General features: G+C 40.7%; 1 protein-coding gene across 2 annotated transcripts in view; it reads right to left on the bottom strand.

Moving 5' to 3' along the window:
- Positions 1-8,830: 8,830 nt before the first annotated feature.
- Positions 8,831-22,135, bottom strand: part of ap3b1a (adaptor related protein complex 3 subunit beta 1a) — a 93,565-nt gene continuing 80,260 nt past the window's right edge. For both annotated transcript variants that reach the window (XM_022676194.2, XM_049466390.1), the window contains exons 26-27: positions 20,812-20,950; positions 8,831-9,419 (exon numbers count right to left, since the gene is read on the bottom strand). In XM_022676194.2, the coding sequence (XP_022531915.2) occupies positions 9,269-9,419; positions 20,812-20,950 (290 nt within the window). In that variant the 3' untranslated portion in view covers positions 8,831-9,268. The remainder of the gene's footprint in view (positions 9,420-20,811; positions 20,951-22,135) is intronic.

Here is a 22,135-nt window from a genome sequence, read left to right on the forward strand (position 1 = left end):
AACTGTACATCACAATAGACATTAGTGAGCCCATGCTGAAGCAATTACCTTTTACAATGTTATATATGAGAATTTTGAATCAACAGGTTTTCTGATCTTTTCTAAGTAACATAAAAAAAACATGCTGAAATGACTGTACGTGTTAATCATATACATACGAGAATATAACATAGAGCAATAGATCTGATATGAGTAACATAATGCAGTGTATGAGTTATATATATATATATATATTGCACTATACTGTATATAGTAACATCAGATTGGATGTATTATACATACATTAAAAAAAAAAAAACGTACGTTTTATTTTCATGGTACGTGTGTTCAATGGCCGTGTTGACGGTATATTTCCAAGAATTTACTCATGTACAGTCCTACAAATTGTAAATGAATATTGAAGTCATTCAGAGTATGAAGGAACACATAAGGAATCATGTAGTACATTTAAATGTGCTAAACAAACCAAAATACTCATTAAGTTGGTTCTTATCTGGGGTGCTGTTAACTTGTGGTTTCTGATGCTGGTAACTGATGAACTTATTCTGTGCAACAGAGGAAACTCTTGCTCTTCCTTTTCTGAGGCGGTCCTGATGAGAGCCAGTTTCATCATAATGTTTTTAATGGTCTTTGCGACTGCACTTGAGAATACTTTCAAACTTCTTGATTTATTATTTTTTCAGATGGACTGATCTGCATTACTTAAACTACTTTTTTCTTTACTTAGTTGAGTAGTTCTTGGCATAATATGGATTAGAACATTACTCAAATAGGGCTTTTCACTGTACACCAACTCTACCTCTTCACAATGAATTTATTGAATTAACTCTTGACAGGTTCAGCACAGCTGTTAACTGAAAGCCATTCCAGGTGAATGACAAGTACTTTTCTTGTCTTGATGTTCCGAAAAAACACCTAATTGCAGGATCCTCAGTTATAATAAAATCATAATCTGTGAACAGAACTCATGAAAAATCACAAATTGTCTTTAGATGATTTTGATGATTGTCTTGAGACTGTCAGACTAAGTGATTACAGTATCAGAGATAAAGGAATTGGGTTATTGGGAGAAAATAGTACAGTTAAAAGGAGGCTCTAGTACCCTGTAAGGACATGACTGACCTGGATACAAGATGAGATATGATTGGACATGGAGGAATGCAAGTTTGGTATGGAATCCTGCAGTAAATTTGTCCACAGTTGTTGTAGCTGGGCCTGTAGATCCTGCAAATCGTACGTTGCTGAAGCTGGTCCCATAAATGTTTGATCGATAGCTGATAAAGCTGGCTACTGGGCAAGCCAAGAATGTTTTGCAAACTGGTGGAGATATTTATAGAAGCCCTTGCTGTGTGGACAAGCACTTGTAAGCTATTAGTGTCCCTTGTATCACTACTAGGGGTGACCGACTGTCGAATGCGATGGCTCACAACAAGGTCCTCATATATTGGGTTTAAAATTATAGAAACATTTTTCTTGGCAACCATATTTTCTAAACTGTCTATGAAATCATTTAGCATGTGTAAAAGTGTGACAGGCTCGAAACCTCACATTGCCACCAAGAGCTGATTGCTCTTCATTGCAACGTTACATCCCAAACAACCGGAAAGCCGTCTGGAAGATTCTGTCACCAAACAAGACTCGGAGAACTTCAGAACGCAGATTAATTTTCTGAGCACTTTTCACAGCACGGCTAACACACCTACTGCCAGCAGCTCATTAGCGACCGCTGGTGTGTGTGGCAGTTGCCAGGGCAACATCGTCACAACAGTGTTGTGGGCCTAACCAGCAGCTCTATGTTTACACTGGGTTTGAGCAGAACAACATATTTTAAAAATAAATCTGTTGATGTCCTCATCTACGCCTCCCCTGCTTTACGTTGGGCTTCAAATCAAGTCAAGCTGCTGTCACAACACTTCGACAGCCTCACCATAACACAGCTTCCAATCGAGAACCACACTATAGGCTGTTTATCTAGTACATCCATTAAAGTGAGTGTGGGCGTTTTCTGAAAAAAAACAGGGGTTTTCTTTGAACTAAGCAGACCTAATGGTTATGAGTTCTCTAAGTTTCATAAAGTTATAGACTTCTTCTGCTGCTCCAAGTGCTTTTTAATCCTAGTCCTTTGAGGACCCCACTCCCAACACGCAACAGATGCACTGATGCCACCACTGATGCTGAAAAATGCCAGTTGAAAATCCTGTCAGGAAAGGCAACAGATGTGTGAATGTCGCTGAGCTCTTAGTGCCCCTCAGGGCACTTTCTAATGCTTCTTGATCCTAGCCCTTTGAGGTCCCCCACTCCCAACACCAAACATATGCACTGATGCAACCAATAAACCAACAACCAAGACCTTCACACTAATAAGACAAGGGCACACTAGCAGGGCTAACAGGAACTTCAAGCTACACCAGACTGCTCTTTTACTTTACTTTCACTTCAGCTACGCTGTAGCAGCAACAGCAAACGCGCTTTTTAGCGCGCTTTTCGGACAAGGTTGGGCGAGTTGCGTTAGAGCGGGGCGTGGCAAACCCCCTCATTCACACTTTCTCTGTCTGCGGACCTCGGGGGCGTTACTCACGGCTTTAAAAGACAGTCTGGTGGCGCTGATTTCCTATATCGCCCGCAGCTGTACGCAATCTAGAGTCCTATTACATCACTCGCCGAGGCGTCAGCCGAAGGCGTCAGCTGTTGTGTGAAGACCCTCTCGTGTGAAGACCAACGCGGGTAAAGACCTGCGAGTCTACCTGCGCGAGGCAACCGAGCAAGGCAAACCCACGGCTACTCCTACGATGGTCTCGTTCCGCCGAAATTTACGAGATATCTCAGCAGACCAGTTCTCCTCGCTGGTGACTGACAACATGCCCCCACCAGGCTCATTTTCATCACTCAATGTAAATGATGCCACCGATACACTCTGCTCCACACTAAGCTCCTGTTTGGACAACCTCTGTCCTCTTACATCTCGAGCCATTAGCTCTAGCAAACCGCAGCCATGGCTAAAAAATAACTCACTGAGGGAACTACGTTCCAAACTCCAAGCTGCCGAAAGAAAATGGCATTAAAACCAAAAACAAGCAGACCTAAAAAACTACCAACTGCTCCTGGCTTCCTTCTCAGCCAGCATCACGACTGCTAAAGCTGAATTTTATCACAATAAATTCAGCTCCCTCACAGACTCCCGGAAACTATTTGCTACTTTTAAATCACTAATGAACCCTCCTCCTCCTCCTCCGGCTACATGCCTTACTGCTGAAACACTTGCATCATTCTTTACTGGAAAAGTGGCAGCTATCAGCAACCAGTTTACTGATGTAACATGTAGCAGTCCTACTACATGCTCTGCAGCCCGATGTCCCTCCACCGAAGGCGTTGCGCTCTCCTCGTTCACTTCTCTCACTGAGAACGAGACACTGGCTCTCCTAACACGTAGCCGTCCTACTACGTGTCCGCTTGACCCAATTCTCTCAAACTTACTACAAACCATCGCACCTGCAATCATTCCGGCTATCACTCACACCATCAATGCCTCTTTAACTTCTGGTGTTTTCCCAACTGCTTTCAAACAAGCACATGTGACACCACTGCTTAAAAAGCCTTCTCTCAACCCCGCCCAGGTTGATAACTACAGACCGGTCTCACTACTACCTTTTCTCTCTAAAACACTCGAGAGAGCAGTTTTAAATCAGGTCTCTGGCTTCCTCTCCCAGAATGACCTCCTGGACCAGAACCAATCTGGATTCAAAAAAGGACACTCTACCTAGACGGCTCTGTTGTCTGTGACTGAAGCGTTGAAAACTGCTAGAGCTGCAGGCCAGTCCTCAGTGCTCATTCTGCTGGACCTCTCGGCCGCCTTCGACACGGTCAACCACGACTTCCTCCTAACTATACTTTCAAACATGGGGATCTCAGACAATGTGCTGTCATGGTTTAGATCATACCTCACTGGGCGCTCGTTCAAGGTGTCGTGGCAAGGACAGCTGTCCTCAGCCCACTCCCTATCCACTGGGGTTCCCCAGGGTTCGGTACTGGGGCCCCTTCTCTTCTCAATATACACTGCCTCTCTTGGTCAGGTTATCCACTCACATGGCTTTTCCTACCATTGCTTTGCTGATGACACCCAGCTATACCTGTCATTCTCACCTGAAGATAACTCAATCTCTGCACGGATATCGTCGTGTCTCTCTGACATATCCTCTTGGATGAAGGAGCATCACCTTCAATTAAATCTCTCAAAGACTGAACTTCTGGTTATACCAGCAAAACCATCTTTTCAACACAACCTCTCTATAAGCATCGACTCTCTCTCTCTCTCACCGACAAAGGTTGCTAGGAACCTGGGTGTTATGGTTGATGACCAGCTCTCTTTCACGCACCATGTGGCCTCGGTTGCTCGATCCTGCCGCTTCGCGCTTTATAACATCAGGAAAATTAGACAGTTTCTGACGCAACAGGCCACCCAACTCCTGGTACAAGCAGTCGTCATCTCACGTCTCGACTACTGCAATGCCCTGCTAACTGGCCTCCCGGCCTGCGTAGTAAAACCACTCCAAATGATCCAGAACGCAGCAGCACGTCTGGTCTTCAACCAACCAAAACGGGCACATGTCACCCCGCTGCTCATTGAGCTCCACTGGCTACCAGTTGATGCTCGCATCAAATTCAAAACTCTTACAATCGCCTACAAGGTGATGAGGGAACAGGCTCCTTCCTACCTGCACTCACTCCTGAAGGCTTACGCTACCTCCCGGCCGCTGCGCTCCTCCAATGAACGTCGCCTCGCTTTGCCAAACACTCACACAAAGCAATCCAGACTGTTCTCATACAGAGTTCCCCAATGGTGGAACAAACTACCTTCCACTACCAGATCAGGAGAATCTCTCGCTATCTTTAAGAGACTCCTGAAGACAGAGCTCTTCAAAGAGCACTTACTCTCCTAACACCTCTAACACACTAACTACTTCTAACCCCATTCCCTTCTTCCCCTCCTTCACTTCTCTATCCCTTTATTTCCCTTCGACCTCCTTTAAGCCCTATCTAAAAATGGGTTATCTAAATTCCTATTACTTTTGTACTTCGTTATTGTAAGTCGCTTTGGACAAAAGTGTCTGCCAAATGAACTGTAATGTAATGTAAGTTGGATGAATTAGACCACATATTCCCAACCCAAACCCTGAGGGACCCCCTGCCTAAAAGCCTGTAGATCCTGCACACTCATAGGTTGCTGAAGGCCAAGGAAGTGTTACAATCTCGCAGAGACATTCCTGGAAAACCCTTGCTGTTTGTGGGCGAGCATTATCCCAATGAAGAAATGCCATTCGGAAGTCAATCATGCCATTAGAGGCAACACATTTGGAGGCAGGATGTCCTTGCGAATATCGCCGAGCTGTTAGTTCCTTTGTGCAAGCAACCTGGGTAAGTTAGACCACAAGTTTCTAACCCTAAATCCTGAATAACTCCATGCCTATAGGTCTCAGTATACCTTATATCTTGCAGAGAGGAAGTTCGCTTGGCTTTGGCGAACAACGTTCGCGTAACTGCGGAGTAAACAAACAGCAACAATAAAACAAGTATAGTTTCCCAAACATGGATTAAGCCTAGTCTAGGACTACAAAGCATTTTGAATGAAAATGTCCTTTGATCTTTTATTTCAGTTTAATCCCTGTCTGGGAAACTGTTCTTGTAATCTGCAGGGCAGAAAGACTTCCAGGACCAGGGTTGGGAACTACCAAGTCAAACCACAGAAACCTGTACAACATGGACTTTCAAATTTAATCCTGGAAGGTCGGTGTGTATTAGGGTGTAGTCACAATAGGCAAGGTTACCTCTCAAACACACAGCTCAATAGTGTGATCGCTTCAAACGGATAGCGCTCACACTGCATGCATACCGTGCTCAAGTCTAAGTGAACCGTGCTCTGGCCCACCTCCTCAAGCGCAAGTGTGAGCACGATCTGTGTCCAAGCACAGAACAAGATGATGTCACTTATGCAAATTCAGCACTCCACAAGGAAAAGCACCCACTCTCGAGAATGCACACTATGTTGATATGTATGTAAGCGTGACTGAGATAATTGTGACTTTTGGTCCGTATTTCTAAGTCAGTATGCTGTACATTGCAGGTAGGGTTTGTGTTACAAGTAAGCTGTTAATAGTCTGTAACGAGGGCCATGAAGGATACCTCTGTTGAGTCCTTACAATTGCTACTGAAGTACTACAAAAGCTGACTACAATTCTTGGCTATATATGAAGGATCCCTCAGTTTGGAATGTGGTTAAAATCACTGTGCATGTGAATGGATAGCTTAAGTTGTGGGGCCACATTGTATCTGTATCCATCACAAATATAGTAAATACTATGATTGTCCATTCTTGTAAACCCTGGTCCTGCAGTAAGTGTGTAGTTTTAAAGATCTAGATCTAATAGATCCAACACAGATCTAACAAACGTTATATACACAAGACCCTAAAGGTCTACACTACTTGCACCTTCTTTGTTAAAGGCGCTGGGATCCTGTAGAGCTTCTTAGACTGGTTAAATCGTTAAACACCTCCCTGTTTAAAGTAAATCAGCGATCTTGACCAGAACCAATCCTGCAGATGGCGAAAAGTAAATGTGTGTGTGTGTGTGTGTGTGTGTTTTCTGCTGTAATGGCTGTGCAAACGTCTATGTCCTAATGGCGTGGTGGCGTCCTTACAGCCTGCAGTTAGAATGATTGAGAGAGATGCCTCCTCTAGCATCCTCTCTCGCTCTCTCGCTCATAAAACAGTCAGCAGAGAAGCTGTTTGATGATGGCACGAGTGTGAGTGTTGGTGTGTGTTGAGTTATGGCTGTAGTGTAAGAGAACGTGTATGTGCTTATGTGTCATAATGTTCAATAAAGAGCAGGGCGCCATAAAGGAGCACTCCACCACAGCATGGGGCTCCACAGTCCACTGTGATTAACTGATCACCTTCATTCAACAGCTTCCAAGATGAGGAACTGCTGGTGTTACAACTTTGTAAACTTAGTTGATAGTGTAGTGGTACAGCTATTAAAACACTCTCTTGGTTATTGGGAGCTCACAGGTTTGGTTTCAAGGTGATGCCCCAGCCATCTGTCAGTGTCAGCCAGGAATCCCAAATAGTTCACATTACAAGCCACATTGCTCAAATCCGATTTTTTGCTCATATCAGATTTGGGTATCTTGCCGGTTCACATTCACAAATGTAAGTGACCTGTATCTGTGTGTAATATGAACGAATCTGTCCCTGAAACACCTCAAATGCACAAATTGATACGTGTATAAACATCGCCTTCTTCACAAACAACAAAAAAACTCATATTTGAGAGCTGACTAGAAGCTTTATAAAGGGAAATGGATGTTAGCAGCTCATATGTGGAGCATCTTTTGCTGGAGTGGAGAGTAAACAGCTCATTTAAAGTACATGCTCAGGTCGAGGACAATAAAAAAGGCCAGAGGGTTTGCTTTTGCTGTTTTTGCAGCTATAGCTGCACAGCTGCACCAAGAGAAGTGTGGATACGAGGGAGAAGCACGTATGAATTGCAATTTGACCGTTCACATTTTTGTCGCAGGTCCATAGGTCGGATAAGTATCCGATTTAGGACCACATATGAAAGTGACTCAAATCTGATTTGGGAAAAAAAAAATGGTTTGGGACGTTCACACAGCCATGAAAAATCAGGAGGAAAAAAATCAGACATGAGTCACTTCAGACTGGTAATGTGAACGCAGCCTTAGTGTTCTCTTCCAAGCATGTCAACCTTCACCAGTGGGGTGGAGAGTGTTTGCACCATCATGATAGGGTGGGGCAGAGAGTTTTTGCACATCTTGGAGGAGGCTATGCTAGGCTTTACCCTCCATAATAAGTACTGGTAACATTAAGAAATATCGCGAGTTCTAAGCCCCTTTCACACATGGGTCTGTTACGGAAAATCTCCAGAGGAACCCTACATGTGTGAAAGGTCAGCGCCAGATAATGTCCACACCTTGGGCCTTCTTTGGACACCACTTTCCAGAGATCATATGTAAAAACTGCAAAAGTTAACTGCTCAGTGTTTTCCTTTAAGCATGTTGAGCTTCCGTTAATTTACAGTAAGCTTAGATTTCCAGATTTCCACTGAAGCTGGAGCATTAGCGGCTAACCGCTCCTCCATCCGTGTTAGCTGGGGTTAGCAGCTGGCTACAGGCCGATAATACTCACCTCTTAATCGCCAAGGAGCTAACGCTTAGTGCGGCTAGATGGTAACGCTACTGCTGCTCCAGCAGTGCTAGCCAGGGTTAACAGCAGGCTACAGACTGATAATATTCACCTCTGGACAGCCAAAGCGCTTAGCGCAGTTAGACAGATCTGACCAATAAAAAAGAAGACCATGTGCTCGCAAGGTTTGTTGGGGTGCATTTTGGTGCATTTAGGTTTGTGCCTGCGTGAAAACAAACCAAACAGAGGGGGAAAAAAACTCTCCAAGTAAACAAACTCAACTCAAGAAAACAACTGATTTGGACCAGAAAAATTTATTACAGGTGTGAAAACACCTAAGTAAGCCCATTTGTGAATAGAACAGGTACTTTTTCACAGAACTGAATTCATTTCTGGAGTCATGTGCTACGCAAATGTCACCCCTTATGTAGACCACATGCACCAGTTCCTATAGTAAGAATGTGTCTAAATTAGAAAATGTGTATAAAGGCAGCTTTCAACAATGTCAGAACCCGATTCTTCTGATATTTTCTTATCTTTAAATGTGAAATGAAGTGACTAAACAGGGACAAATCAAACATTTGAACTATTTTATCTAGGTACTGCACAATAAATGACCCCAAGAAAACAACATTGCTTTTTAAACCTTTTCCGACAGGTTTTGTTTATTGTATTCAGAAGAACACACATCTCAGAAGACATTTGGGCACTTGTGTTTTAACCGTACTTCTCAAAAGGCACTTTACACAAACAGGCCTTAAAGAAATTTACGAGAAACAATACAAGTGAAATCAGATCTGGAAAGGAATAAACACTGATTGATAAAGCACCGTGGCTTTTAAGGCCTTGACCTCTCTATCAACATTAGTAACAAAACTGCAGCATTGGCCTCTGCCTCCTCCTCCTCTAGTGGCAGTGTAGGAGTACTGAGCTCTATGCTAAATGAAAGAAATTTGTCGATTGGCGTAAAGGTGAGTTCTCACACTGATTGATCCACAGTGTGATGTTGGGGGGTGGCACTGTGAGGGTCTGTCATTAAAAGAACACCGGGTTGCATAGGGAGATCTTTGTCTAGGAGGCGCTGAGGGCTGTCTGGAGCTCGCGGAGCAGATTGGAGCCCACGATGGTTCGCTCTGTGTTGACGGTGATTTGAGCGCTGGATTCTTTCTGTACCACACACACCAACACCAGCGCACCAGAACTCACCAACTTGCCTGCGAACCTGCATAACAAAAAAAAAAAAGAAGAAAAAAAAGCATCTTAGTATGGTAACCAAACATAAAAAAAAAAATGCCACTACCATTTTAAAGAGAAATGGAATATTCTGGATTGCTGTAAGAATAATATACAGGAATGAGTGCTGTGGTATATACAGCTCTGAAAAAAAAGTTAAAAGAAAACTTCAGTTTTTGAATCAGTTTCTCTGATTTAGCTATTTATAGGTATATGTTTGAATAAAATGAACATTACTGTTTTATTCTATAAACTACAGACAACATTCCTTTTTTTTGCAAAAAATGAGAAAAGGCTGAAAAAAAATAAATAAAAAGATGCAGAGCTTTTAGACCTCAAATAATGCAAAGAAAACAAATTCATATTTATAAAGTTTTAAGAGTTCAGAAATCAATGTTTAAGGGAATAACCTAGTTAATCACATTTTCATGCATCTTGGCATGTTCTCGTCCACCAGTCTTACACACTGCTTTTAGATAACTTGATGCCTGCACTCCTGGTGCAAAAATTCAAGCAGTTCAGCTTGGTTTGATGGCTTGTGATCATCCATCCTACTCTTGATTCTATGAGGCATCAACAATGGACCATCCAAGTAAATTGTTGCTAAAAATTTCACCAGAAAAAAAAAGAACCAACATTTTATTATATTAATAATTCAATCTGTATATTTATTTATATTTGAGTACTTTGGACTTTGGAGTAAAAAATAATAAAATGATAAATATAACCTAGGAGGTAGGAGGTATATATGCCTCTAGAAAATGAGAACAGTGCAAATCTTACAACATTTTTGCAGGAAAAAAGTTGCAGCATGATTTCCCATTGCACATTTCCTGATTTAAAGTTTTTTAAAATATTTATTTTTTTAATGATTGTTTACGACTATTAGTAAAGATATTGTTATAGGTGAGTTTAGGTAAGTCGTTAAAAATAACAACAGCATACAACAAATATTTAGTGCTAAAAATTATAGCACTAAAATATTTGGAAATATTTAATCTCCCTACTAAATTTACATTACTATAATTACTATAACTCTTATTTCTCTGTAATGCTAATTCATTTCTGAAAATTAATTGTAATATCAATGTTTATACCAGAAAATATACATATTTTCTTTACGTTTTTTTTACGTTAATCCATTCATCCTAAAATTGTGACAGAACAGAACAGAACTACCAGACTCACATTATGTCAGAAATAAAAGTAATAAATGAGGGTCTATGCAAATTGTTTTTAAAACATTAACCTGGACAATAAATGTGGATATGCTTGTAAAGACAGAATTACAGCATTTTATCATTAGAATAAATGAAGTAAATGGGCAGCGGAACCCATCTGTAGGTGGAACATCTAGACGTTCTGGGAGATGATTGGAATATGCATGAAAAAGACCCACCTCAGTAGAAAATAGCAGACACAGCTGCCCATATGGTAGCGTAGGAGTGCAGTCAGAGTGAGCATGTGGTGTGTGTGTGTGTGGGGAGAGGAGACATGGCTAGTCTATTATGCCAGTTGATTAAAAAGCTATTAGGGACCGAGAGTCTCCCGCCTGTCAATCTCTCTCTCTCTCTCTTACACACACACCACACACACAGGTCAGAGGGAGCACTGCACCGGAGTGTGTGTGTGTGTGTGTGTGTATAAATGTCTGCACTATTGAAAAAGAGAAAAACTAGCCACATTGGACCTGTTATCGAATTTGAGACCGAACGAAAGAGATAGAGAGAAAGAGAGAGAGAGTGAGAGAGAGAAAGAGAGAGACTGGGCGAGAGACACTGAGCGTGTACGGGTGGTGATGGGTATCTGAGGACAGTTGTGGTGTTTGCAGGGCAGTGGGAGAATTCTCAGTGTCTCGTAACTTGGCAACGTCACGGCACAATGAGACACACACACACCAAATTAAACCGGAGCCAGGCTGTGCCATGACCCCGCACGTCCCCTTCGGCCCCGCCCCCTTTCTGTGTGTGTGTCACACACACTTGCACACACAGTAGGAGGCCCACGTGCCTCAAACGTTGCCATCTGCCTCCATTTACACACTCTATACTGCAACAATGGACCGTTTAGCACACACACACACACACACACACACACACACACCCACCCACACAGGTCCCCCTATTTAGCAGTGACAACCATACACACCTCCCAGCCACCTTCCCCACCCTGATTGCCCCTCTTGCTCTCTCTCGCTCGCTCTCTCTCTCTCACACACACACACACTGATGGGACAATGTTTAGCGGCTGACAACGAGACACAATGCTGTGCACCACCAGGGCCATCAGCACAGACCCTGCTAACCAACTGGACGGGGACCTCACATCAATTAGTATACACACACACACACACACACCCAGAGACACACACACACACAATGGTTTGGACATGTCCTGCTCTGCCCTCTGGTGGCCCTGTTAATAGGATTTACTCCTTCATAAACCCTTTAGTTACATACCTACTACTCATAATGCACCCCTCAGGCCGTGTGTGTGTGTGTGTGTATAAGTGTGTGTATATATATGTGTGTGTGTGTGTTCGAGTATCAGCGTATTTAATACCCCCAGCACTTGTTCTGCACCGCCTGCGACCTCCACGACGGCCCGCTTCACTGACAGCGATACACATGCCCTTCTAACACAAATGTGCATGCATACACATGCCAGGCTGCCGCGGCGTGCTGCGGCAGGGCGGGCACTAACCGGGTCATTGGTATTCTCCGCTGCGCTCCTTCTGAAACCATTAATGACAGGCTGTGGAAGGCAGTGAGCACACCAACACCACATACAAGCTCACACAATCATATACATGCATACACACAATATGGACTGTAGGACTAGTGATTTTTTTTTACTAAAAATGAGGAAAAACAAGGCATTGCATAATACTGTGTATGAAAAGGGTGGGGTTGGTAAAGCTAAAACACACCTACGCAACATTGCTGTCTGGTTAAAAAAATAATAATAATAAATAAAAAAACCTCGATTTTTGATATAATGTGAATCTGACAGGTATACTTTAAAATGCATCAATGTATCAGAAATCTATGATCAATGGACCAATAGAAATGCTCTAAAATTACTGAAACAAAAAGGAAATTACACTTCACAGCGAATTGAATAATATTTGATTGACATTTCTGAATTTCCATGAAATCACCAGGAGTGCGATAGTTACATAGTCCGTTATCCTAAATAATACTTAATCATTAAAAAAAAAAATCACACACATACAGCTCTGGAAAAAAAATAAGAGACCACTTCAGTTTCTGAATCAGTTTCTCTGATTTTGCTATTTATAGGTATATGAGTAAAATGAACATGTCATTTAGAGCCTTTATTTGTAGAAAATGAGAAATGGTCAAATTATGAATAGCAAGAATAATGCAAAGAAAACAACTTTACATGGAATAACCCCGGTTTTTAATCTCAGTTTTCATGCATCTTGGCATCATGTTCTCCTCCAGCAGGCTTACACACTGCTTTTGGGTAACTTTATGCCACTCCTGGTGCAAGAAATCAAGCAGTTCAGTTTGCTTTGATGGCTTGTGATCATCCATCTTCCTCTTGCTTATATTACAGGTTTTTCATTTGGTAAATTTCATCACTGTGAAGTGGTCTCTTATCATTCTGCGTTTTTCTTGACTTGACTTATTTTTTTCTTTCTTTCTCTGATTTCTGTTTTGGATCTAGGTGTGTGCCAGCGAGTCTCTCATTTATAGACACATTCCAACTGGCACCCATTGTCAAAAATAGTAATAGTAATAATAGAGTTTTTGTCAATTCAGATATCATTACTTCTCAGCTTAGTTTAAATAGCTTGTTGGAATAAGTAAATGTATGTATATAGGCTGATGTCTGTGGTTATGTACAACCATATATTAACTGTGTCTCACAGTAATAGAAAAAGTGGAAAGCATTTTGTCTGTAATTTGCGGCTACGGGCAAATTATGTATTTTGGGATGGAAGTATTTATCTGCATTTTAGTGAGTTTTAGCCTTACTCACTTCACTTCATTACCATTTTTACACACTTTATTGTGCAGTTTGTTTCAGTTGCAATTAACCTTATGTTCAGCACTATAAGGCAAACTTAAAATCCTTTAGTTTTCCCAAAAATCGTCAGCGCGCCTTATAATCGGGTACGTCTTAGGTATGAATTCTACCAGTCAGGTTGTAAGGAGCAGAAAATACACTTTGCTGAAGTCTAAAGTCAAAGTCAAAGTCAAAGTGGTTTTTATTGTCATTTCAGCTATATACAGAGTACACAGTGAAACGAAACAATGTTCTTCCAGGGACCATGGTGCACATAAACACAGTGTAGACAGAACAATAGTGCAACAGTACAAAAGTGCAGACAGACAATACAACACAATACAGACAAAGAATAATAAATAACAAGACAGTGTGCAAATTATGCAGTGTGCAAAAAGTGTGCAAAAAAGACCAGTGAGGTAGTAATTACCTCTATTACACAGTGTGCAATAGAGTCCAGTGAGGTAGTAGGGTTTTTAGTGCTTTCCATTTTCTGGGGTAAGTGGGGTAAGAGTGTGTGTGTGCATGTACAGAAAAACCATCAGTTCAGTCTCTGCAGTTGAGGAGTCTGATGGCTTGGGGGTAGAAACTGTTGCAGAATCTGGTCGTGCTGGACCGGATGCTGCGGTACCTTCTTCCCGAAGGCAGGAGGGAGAACAGTTTGTGTGAGGGATGGGTGGGGTCATTCACATTCTAGTGTTAAACAGGAGTTTTTAGCACCAATGCTGGAGCAGTATTAGCATTAGCCACTAACAGCGCTAAGTGCTAGCTAGAAATTTGTGTAGATTTATATCCAGCACTCGTTTGACTTTAATACATTATTTTTTTTTTTTTTAAGAATTACAGTTTTGTTTACTTATCTTTACTTAATTTAGTTACCCCCGCACCACTACCCAGCGTCAAGACCTGCTGGCGACACCCTTGTTCCTTACTAGTGCTACATAACTCGCCTTATATTCTGGCGCATTGTGTTTGAAAATAGACCTGAAAATAGATGCTAATTGATAGTGCGCCTTCTAATCCTGTGCACCTTATGGTGTGACAAATATGATATATAAAATATCTGTTGTATCTGTTGCATCATGTCAAATGTGCACCACACAAGTGCACATTCTGCAGTGTATGAGTGTGTAAGAGTGTGTGTCTGTGCTGCACGCTGTAAAGTATACTGTGATCTTCTTTACAATTAGAAATCTTCAACAGTAGTGGTGTAATTTCACTACATATTATGTGAGACCATATGTGCGTATGAAGAGTGAGGCAGTGTGTGAGAGTCCTCTGTCGTAATGGAGGTTAATTTGCCCAGATGACCAGCTGTCCTTCTGTCCCTCTAAAAATCAACTTAACACACTCGCACATACGACGTGCCGGGAATGTAGGACGGGACACGCGAATGCCAGGAAATGTCAGGAGCACAAATGAGGAATTATGATTCTGCTCTCGAGCAGCGAGCGATACGGAGAAATCAGCATTTCTTCAACACATAATCTGATCATTTCCATTAAAATCTGAACATACATTCACACTGTTTGAAACAGAGCTGCTGCTGTGATACTATTAACCCAGATAAAATGTGATAGATAACCTTCTGTATTATAGTACGTCACACTGTACAGTCATGCATATAACGCACCCACCCTCACGTTGAACACTTAAACGTTAAGTGTTAAATGAAAACCTGTATGTCCAAAACTGTAACCTTTATAAATGCTGTATACACAACAAATTATCACAAAATACACAAAATGTATCAAACACAAAAATACGGCCACTTTATGATCCAGGAGACAAAATTACACACAATCACATGCAATACTTCTGAGCATAATTCAGTGTAATTACAAGTCACTGCATGATGGTAGTGATGGATTAAAAACAAAAGAAACTAAAAATAAGAACAGATTTTTAAAGAGACAGTCTGTAACATTTGGAGATTTGGAGATTTAAATACTTCTCTGGTGAGAATGTATAATTGCACCAAGCGTATGGAAAAGTACTTACAAAACATGCATTGTGGTGCATTGTTCTTCGGAATGCATAAATCTGGTGATTTAAGCAGACTCTTTTACACTTTCCTTCATCTTGCCAGCTCTCTCGTTAGTTCAAATTCTGTGTTTGACAATGTATTAATAAGCAGATGCAGACTGACTTTGCTGGTTTTCATATCTCAATGTTTGCAGCTGCTCTTGTATCAGTGTCTACCAGACCACTCTGTTTTTAAAATGAATATATTGGGCTTTGCAGGGAAAAATTTTAGATTTCTCCCCTTTTCCCAGCCCACTACTGCTTTCAATGTAAAGGGAAACTAAGCGCATTCTCCTTCCTTTAGAAAGCTATGAAAACTTCTTTTCATACATGGGAGTGCACAGTCTGTAAATATGGCTAACATGGTACCTTTAAATAAATAAAAAAATAACGTTAGCCATTAAATGCTCATGCTGCTGCACCCAGCCTTAATAGAAATCTGGAAAACTAAGCTTACTATATATAAACTGAAGCACTTTACTCACTCAAATAAAAGTTTTTTTTTTCAGCAGAGATATCTGTGTAGAATAACACCCAGCGCTCATTTTTACTTTAAAAGAAAATGTGTTTTTTTTTTTTACACACAAATAACTGTTTTGTTTACTTAACTTAGCTTTACTTAACTTAAGTCACCCCCCTCACCACCACCCAGTGGCGAGACCTGCTGAATTAGGAGGAAAACATGGCGACAACCCTGTTCATTACTAGTGTCGCATAATGCGCCTTATAATCCAGTGCGCCTTATGTATTAATTTAGACCAGAAAATAGACGTTCAGTGATAGTGCGCCTTATAATCCTAATAATATAGTGAAAAATATTATTGAATACTACTGAGTCCAAGACAAGTCACAGTCCAAGTTAAAGTACTAACAAGTCCAAGAAGTCAGAGTACCTGCAATAATAAGACCATGAGGTTCAGTTATCAGTCTGAGTTATCAGAAAAACAAAATATCAAGTATGGACTTGAGAATTACAGCATGAGTTTCTAGCAGAACAACAAACCAGTCTTAACTTAAGTATCTGTAAACTGAAGGATGTTTCATTTTGATTTATTTGCATCTGTTCATTCGCCATTAATTATCATAATAGAAAAATTGCTGAAAATGGTGGAAATAGTGAAAAAAGAACAATACATAAAAGTGATGAGTTTGACAGAGAGAGACAGTCTGAAACACAAATCAACATGAAAACACAGGACTGAGATGAAGACACATGTGGGTAAAATGGACAGAGGATACAATGCTGTGAAAAAGCACATTCACAACAGCAGTAATTACAGCGGTGTCGGTGTGTTAGAGGGACTGTCAGTTTTGCTGTGTTTGGATTGTGTGTGTGTGTGTGGAAGAGAGTTGAGCTGCATTCTGTGTTGATTTATTACACACTCCCATTTCCACCATCAATCCCAGCTTTTTTAGCCAGACGCTGCTGACAGTTTTACCAGACGCAGCACTGCCCCCTGCTGCTGCACTCAGGCGCTGACACACCTGCATACACTGCTTAAGAGTGTGTGTTTTCCTGCTGATTTGAGAGAGATGGTAGCCCATTCACACTCTGCACACACACAGCCCACTCTACACAGACCTCTCACCCCCTTTTATCCTCACACTACAGAGACACTTACGGCTGAAAGGGGTGTGTGAAAGGTCTGTGTAGAGTGTGTGTGTTTAGCCCTCCATAATGATCTAAAAACGGTAAATCACAACAACTGATCTTCACCTGAGTGCTGTGTGGAATAGGGTCGGACTGATGTATCATTTAGTAAATTGCTAAGGACACACAGAGTACTGTAATTACTATCTGTACAGTACTATTACAAATACAAGTGAGTCCAAGTACAATTACTAATGAAGTTGAACTAAGTGAAGTTGAATTTTTCGCACTATGAGGCGCACTTAAATCCTTCAATTTTTCATGTAATTCATGTATGAATTTTACCAGTCAGCTAATAAGAAGCAGTAAAGCCACTCTGCTGAACTACAGCCTTATACAGGAGTTTCAGTTCAGTTTTCCAGCAAAGAGGCTGGAGCAGTGCTAGCATTAGCTGCTAACCACGCTAAGTGAATATATTAGACCGTAGCCTACAAGTTTACCGTGTTAAAACAAGCTACGTGGGACAAACTGCTAGCTAATATTGCCCTGTCTTACCAGAACACTCAGAGGTCCTCTGTGTAGCTATATTGGGTGGCATTTACTAGCACTAACCACAGCTAGCGGTTAGCTGCTAATGCTGCCTTAGTGAAAATCTGAAATTCTAAGGTTTCTGTAAATAAACAAAAGCACTTTACTCACCCAAATAAACAGTTTTCAGGTGAGAAATCTGTTTAGATTAACATCCAGCGCTCCTTTGACTTTAAAAGAAAATGTTTTTTTTTTTAGTTTTATTTTAGTTTCGTTTACTTAGCTTAGCTTTACTTAACTTATTTAACGCCACCACTTATCAGCCAGATCTGCTGAATTAGAAGGAAAACATGGTGACACTTTTTCCTTACTAGTGTTGCATAATGCACCTTATTGTGCTAAAACTTATTACAAATGAGCCCATTAAAAATGAAGGAAAAATACTAATTAAGCAATTAATTAGGTCAGAGTACTATAACAAGTACAAATACTACAGAGCACAATTCTTAATAAAAATACTTTTGTCCAAATCCAGTTGAAGTACAAATAATTTATAAATTTATAAAAGTCCAAGACAAGTCTGAGCAAAAAAATACTAAAAAGTTTGACTCTGAAAATACTGTAATACCACAGGTGAATCGATTCCTTAATTACCTCGATTACAAAAAATGATAGAGGAACTTTCTCTGCATCGAAAATTGTTTATTTAATTGTAGCTTAAAGCAATTTCATGTAGAATACTTTTAATTTGGCGTAAAAAACAACAAAAAACCTGCCTATAAGCGAATAACATAACCAGCTCTCATCCTGAATAAAGAAAATAAGTATCTGATTTGATTAGAAATTTGGAATTGGGCCACTTTTACCTGCAGTATAAACGTAGCCCTAAATTCCATCAGATGTCTTATAGAGGGAGCTGTTTTAGCACCACAAGGATTATCATCATCATCATCATCATTTGAGGCTGATGGTCATGTTTTGGCTCACTGGTTTGAATCATTTAATGATAGTGACAGTTACATTTAGTTAAAGATGGCTGAGGCAAAGACTAATCTAACACATTCTGGCTTCTTTAGAGCTAAATATCTGACCCAAATGACCCAAGATCATTTTAATTAATGGTAAGGGTGGGCTACAGAATTATGAAGCCCCTAGCATTGAACAGTGGAACAGTGTTCTCTGGCATGAAGGAGATCGGTCCAATGACTTTGGAATGAGCTGGAGCTGAAGAACTAGAATAAATCTAAGCAATCAATCCAGTATCTGTGCTAAATCCAACTAAACCTTCCTCAAAGCAAACTAAAAGAAAATATCTAAAAGGAAGTCTTTCCTAAAATTAGAGACAGTTACTGTCAAAAAGACAATACTGTGATATACATTTTAGGTCATACCGCCCAGCACTAGTGTGAAAACGGTGATGAAGATTAACATTATCATCATCACCTCCTTGTTTTAACACCCATTATCCTTTAATTTTTCAGCTCCACTGATCATACAGCTGCACGTTGTAGTTCTATAATTACAGACTGTAGTCCTGTATCTGTTGTTTTGCATACTTTATTATTTTTATTATCCTCCTTTCACTCTGTTATTCAATATTAAGGACTCATGATGACACGGTGGTGGTGTGTTAATGTGTATTTTGTTGGTATGAGTAGATCAGACACACCAGCAGAATTTGAAGGCCAAACAAGGAAGTGGTCATAATGTTATGCTCAGTCTGTGTATAATTGTATTATTCATAACATGCTAACTGATAAGTAAAACACAAGAATTTCTATTAAAACCATCTCAAACAGCTAGATGTGTCCAGACGTTTGACGGACACGTCGGCGTCCATCTCCACATTCCGACAGTCATCCCGGCGCTCTGGCTCGGTGGGACGCAGTCAGGGAATGTGAGCGGTGATTGATGGGACTTCTCATTTGTCCTATTGCTTATTCCAAATGAAATATGGGCGTTTTGCGGAGGGACTTTTCATGGGCGCGATTCGATTGATTTCCACTCTCCTGGCGAGCGCGAGAGAGAGAGAGTGAGAGCGCGCTACTCGCGCCCTTGTGACGGAGACGCTCGCTCGCTCAAGGTTGCCTCATATTTTAACTCATATTTTATAATCAAATTAGAGCATCGCTCACATCCCGCCCTGTCCCGTCCAACACATCCAGATACACATATCCAGAGAGAAAAACGAGAGTAAAACAAGAAAAAAACAGAAAAAGAAGAGGAAAAAAAGTGAGATTGAGAGCCAGATGGAACTAGAAAAAAAAGAGAAAAATTATAAAGAGAGGAAAAAGAGGTAGAAGACAGAGAGAGCCAGAAAGAAAGGAAAAGAGCAAGAGAGAAATGGAGAAAGAAATAAGAAAAAGAATGAAAAAAGAAGACAAAAAAGCAAAAACAGAAGAAAAAGATTAAGAAAGATTAAATAAGAGGAATACAAAAAAGAGAATGAATAAGGGCAAAAGAGAGAAAAATGCATATGGTACTAAAAAGAAAAACAAAAAGAACAATGAAGAAAGATTGAAGAAAAATAACAGAGAACAGGAAAGAGAGATAACAGAAAGAGGAACGTAAAAGAATAAGAAAATGTGAGAAAAAGAAAAAATGAGAAAAATAAGACAGAAAGAGTGAACAAAACAGAAAAGAACAAAAGAAAGTAAAGTAGAAGAGAGAGGACGGCAGAAGTAAAAGAGAAGGAAAAGGAAAGAAAAGTGTAAAAGAAGGCATAGGCGACAGAGAAGAGATAAAAAATGATATACAGATACAAAAAAAGAATATATGGAGAAAACAAGAGAAGAGAAGAGTCAAATGTGTAAGGATGAAATGGAGAGTAAAAGAGAAAGTGAAAAGACCTAAGAGTAAGAAAGAGGGAAGAGATAAAGAGAAAAAAATGAGTAAGAGCAAAAAAGTGAGAGGTGAAAAAAGAAGAAGCGAGAAAAGAAAAAAATAAAAGTAGGAAGACAAAATAATGACAAAGAAATATATACAGACGTAAATGAAGAAAAGGGAAAGTAAATGAGGGGAAAAAAGAAAGAAAAAACAAAAACGAGAAAAAGAAGAGTGAGAAAGAAAAATAGAAGAATAAGAAAAGGAGAGAACGGATAGAGAGTCTGAGAATCTGTTCTGAAGAGTGATTAAAGATTATAAAAAGAGATAAAAAGATGGTTGAGAAGATTAATATTGGAGGTAATTGTAGGGGGTCTACCTGTGTACACTGTCCTGTCCTGATGGAACCACACCCACATTGGCCACAGACACCACCTTCTTGCTGATTGGCTGGCTGGAGACGGTCTCGGGGGGCATGGTGATGGATGTGGAGGATTCATTCATGCCCTGCAGCTTTCCTGAGGATGAAAAAAACAAAACATAAATATAATCACAGGTATAGAAAACAAAGCACCTAGACATGCAGACTGCTTCTACAAACATTTGTACAACAATGGATCTTTACGTTCGCCTCCCAGCACCAGGGTCTTGGGTTCAAGTCCCTTTCTGGGTGGAGTTTCCATGTTCTCCCTGTGTCTGTGTGGGTTTTCCAGGGTTTTCCTCCCACAGTCCAATATATGGAGATCGGGTAAATTGGATATTTTCTTAATTGTCCAGAAAAATTGATACTCTAAACTGATCTGGTGTGTAAGTGTGTGGTACGTATGTAAGTTTGTGTGTGTGTGTGTGTGTGTGTAAATGTATGTATAACTGTGTGCCCAGATATGGATTGGCACTCTGTCGTGAGTAAATGCTGTAGTGCCCGATGCTTTCCGATACACAACAGCAAAACCATTGCATGCATGCACACACACACACAGACACACACACACCAACTTAATGCATTTGATGCATTTGAAAACCAAGTATTTCTCCTGCACAGGGATGGGGTGGGGGGGCTCCAGGGGGCTTTCTAGGCCTTAAAAAAAAAAAACCTCAGCAGCCACTTCAAGCTTTTACTCAACAATACTGAAGAGCACAAAGGATGCACTGCATAAAGCACTAAACATGCTACACACACACTTTAGTACACTACAAAGAAACACACACACACACACACACACTTCCACAGCACTGCACACAGAGGGTCTCGCAAGTGCTCATTTGGAGGTCCGAGCCCAGCACATTAGGCTCTATTGAGAAGCAAATAGAGACTAAATGAATGGAGCGGCCCTCGTGCTAAAAGCCTTCGCCACGGCGGCCAATTAACAGGAAATGATTGGACTATAAAAAGGGTCTCACTTCCTCTTCTACAAACAGAGGGCCCAGGCAGAACTCACTCTATCCCGCTCATTAGACAAAGAGTGTGTGTGTGCTGTGTGTGTGTGTGTGGGGTGTGTGTGTGATGGTATCGCTACGTTTCAAGCAAACAGGGCAGGAATCCATTGAGTTTAAATGAAAAATCAAACCTGTTTCTCTCGAAGAATGCTTGCTTTATTAGGAGCACACAAAGCAAAGAGCCACACTAACAAAGCAAAAAAAAAAAAAAGAGTGTGTGTGTATGTATGTGTGTAAGTGTGTAGCAGTCTAAGTGTGTGTGTGTG

The sequence above is a fragment of the Astyanax mexicanus genome, chromosome 17, assembly GCF_023375975.1.
Source record: "Astyanax mexicanus isolate ESR-SI-001 chromosome 17, AstMex3_surface, whole genome shotgun sequence".
Lineage (NCBI taxonomy): Eukaryota > Metazoa > Chordata > Actinopteri > Characiformes > Acestrorhamphidae > Astyanax > Astyanax mexicanus.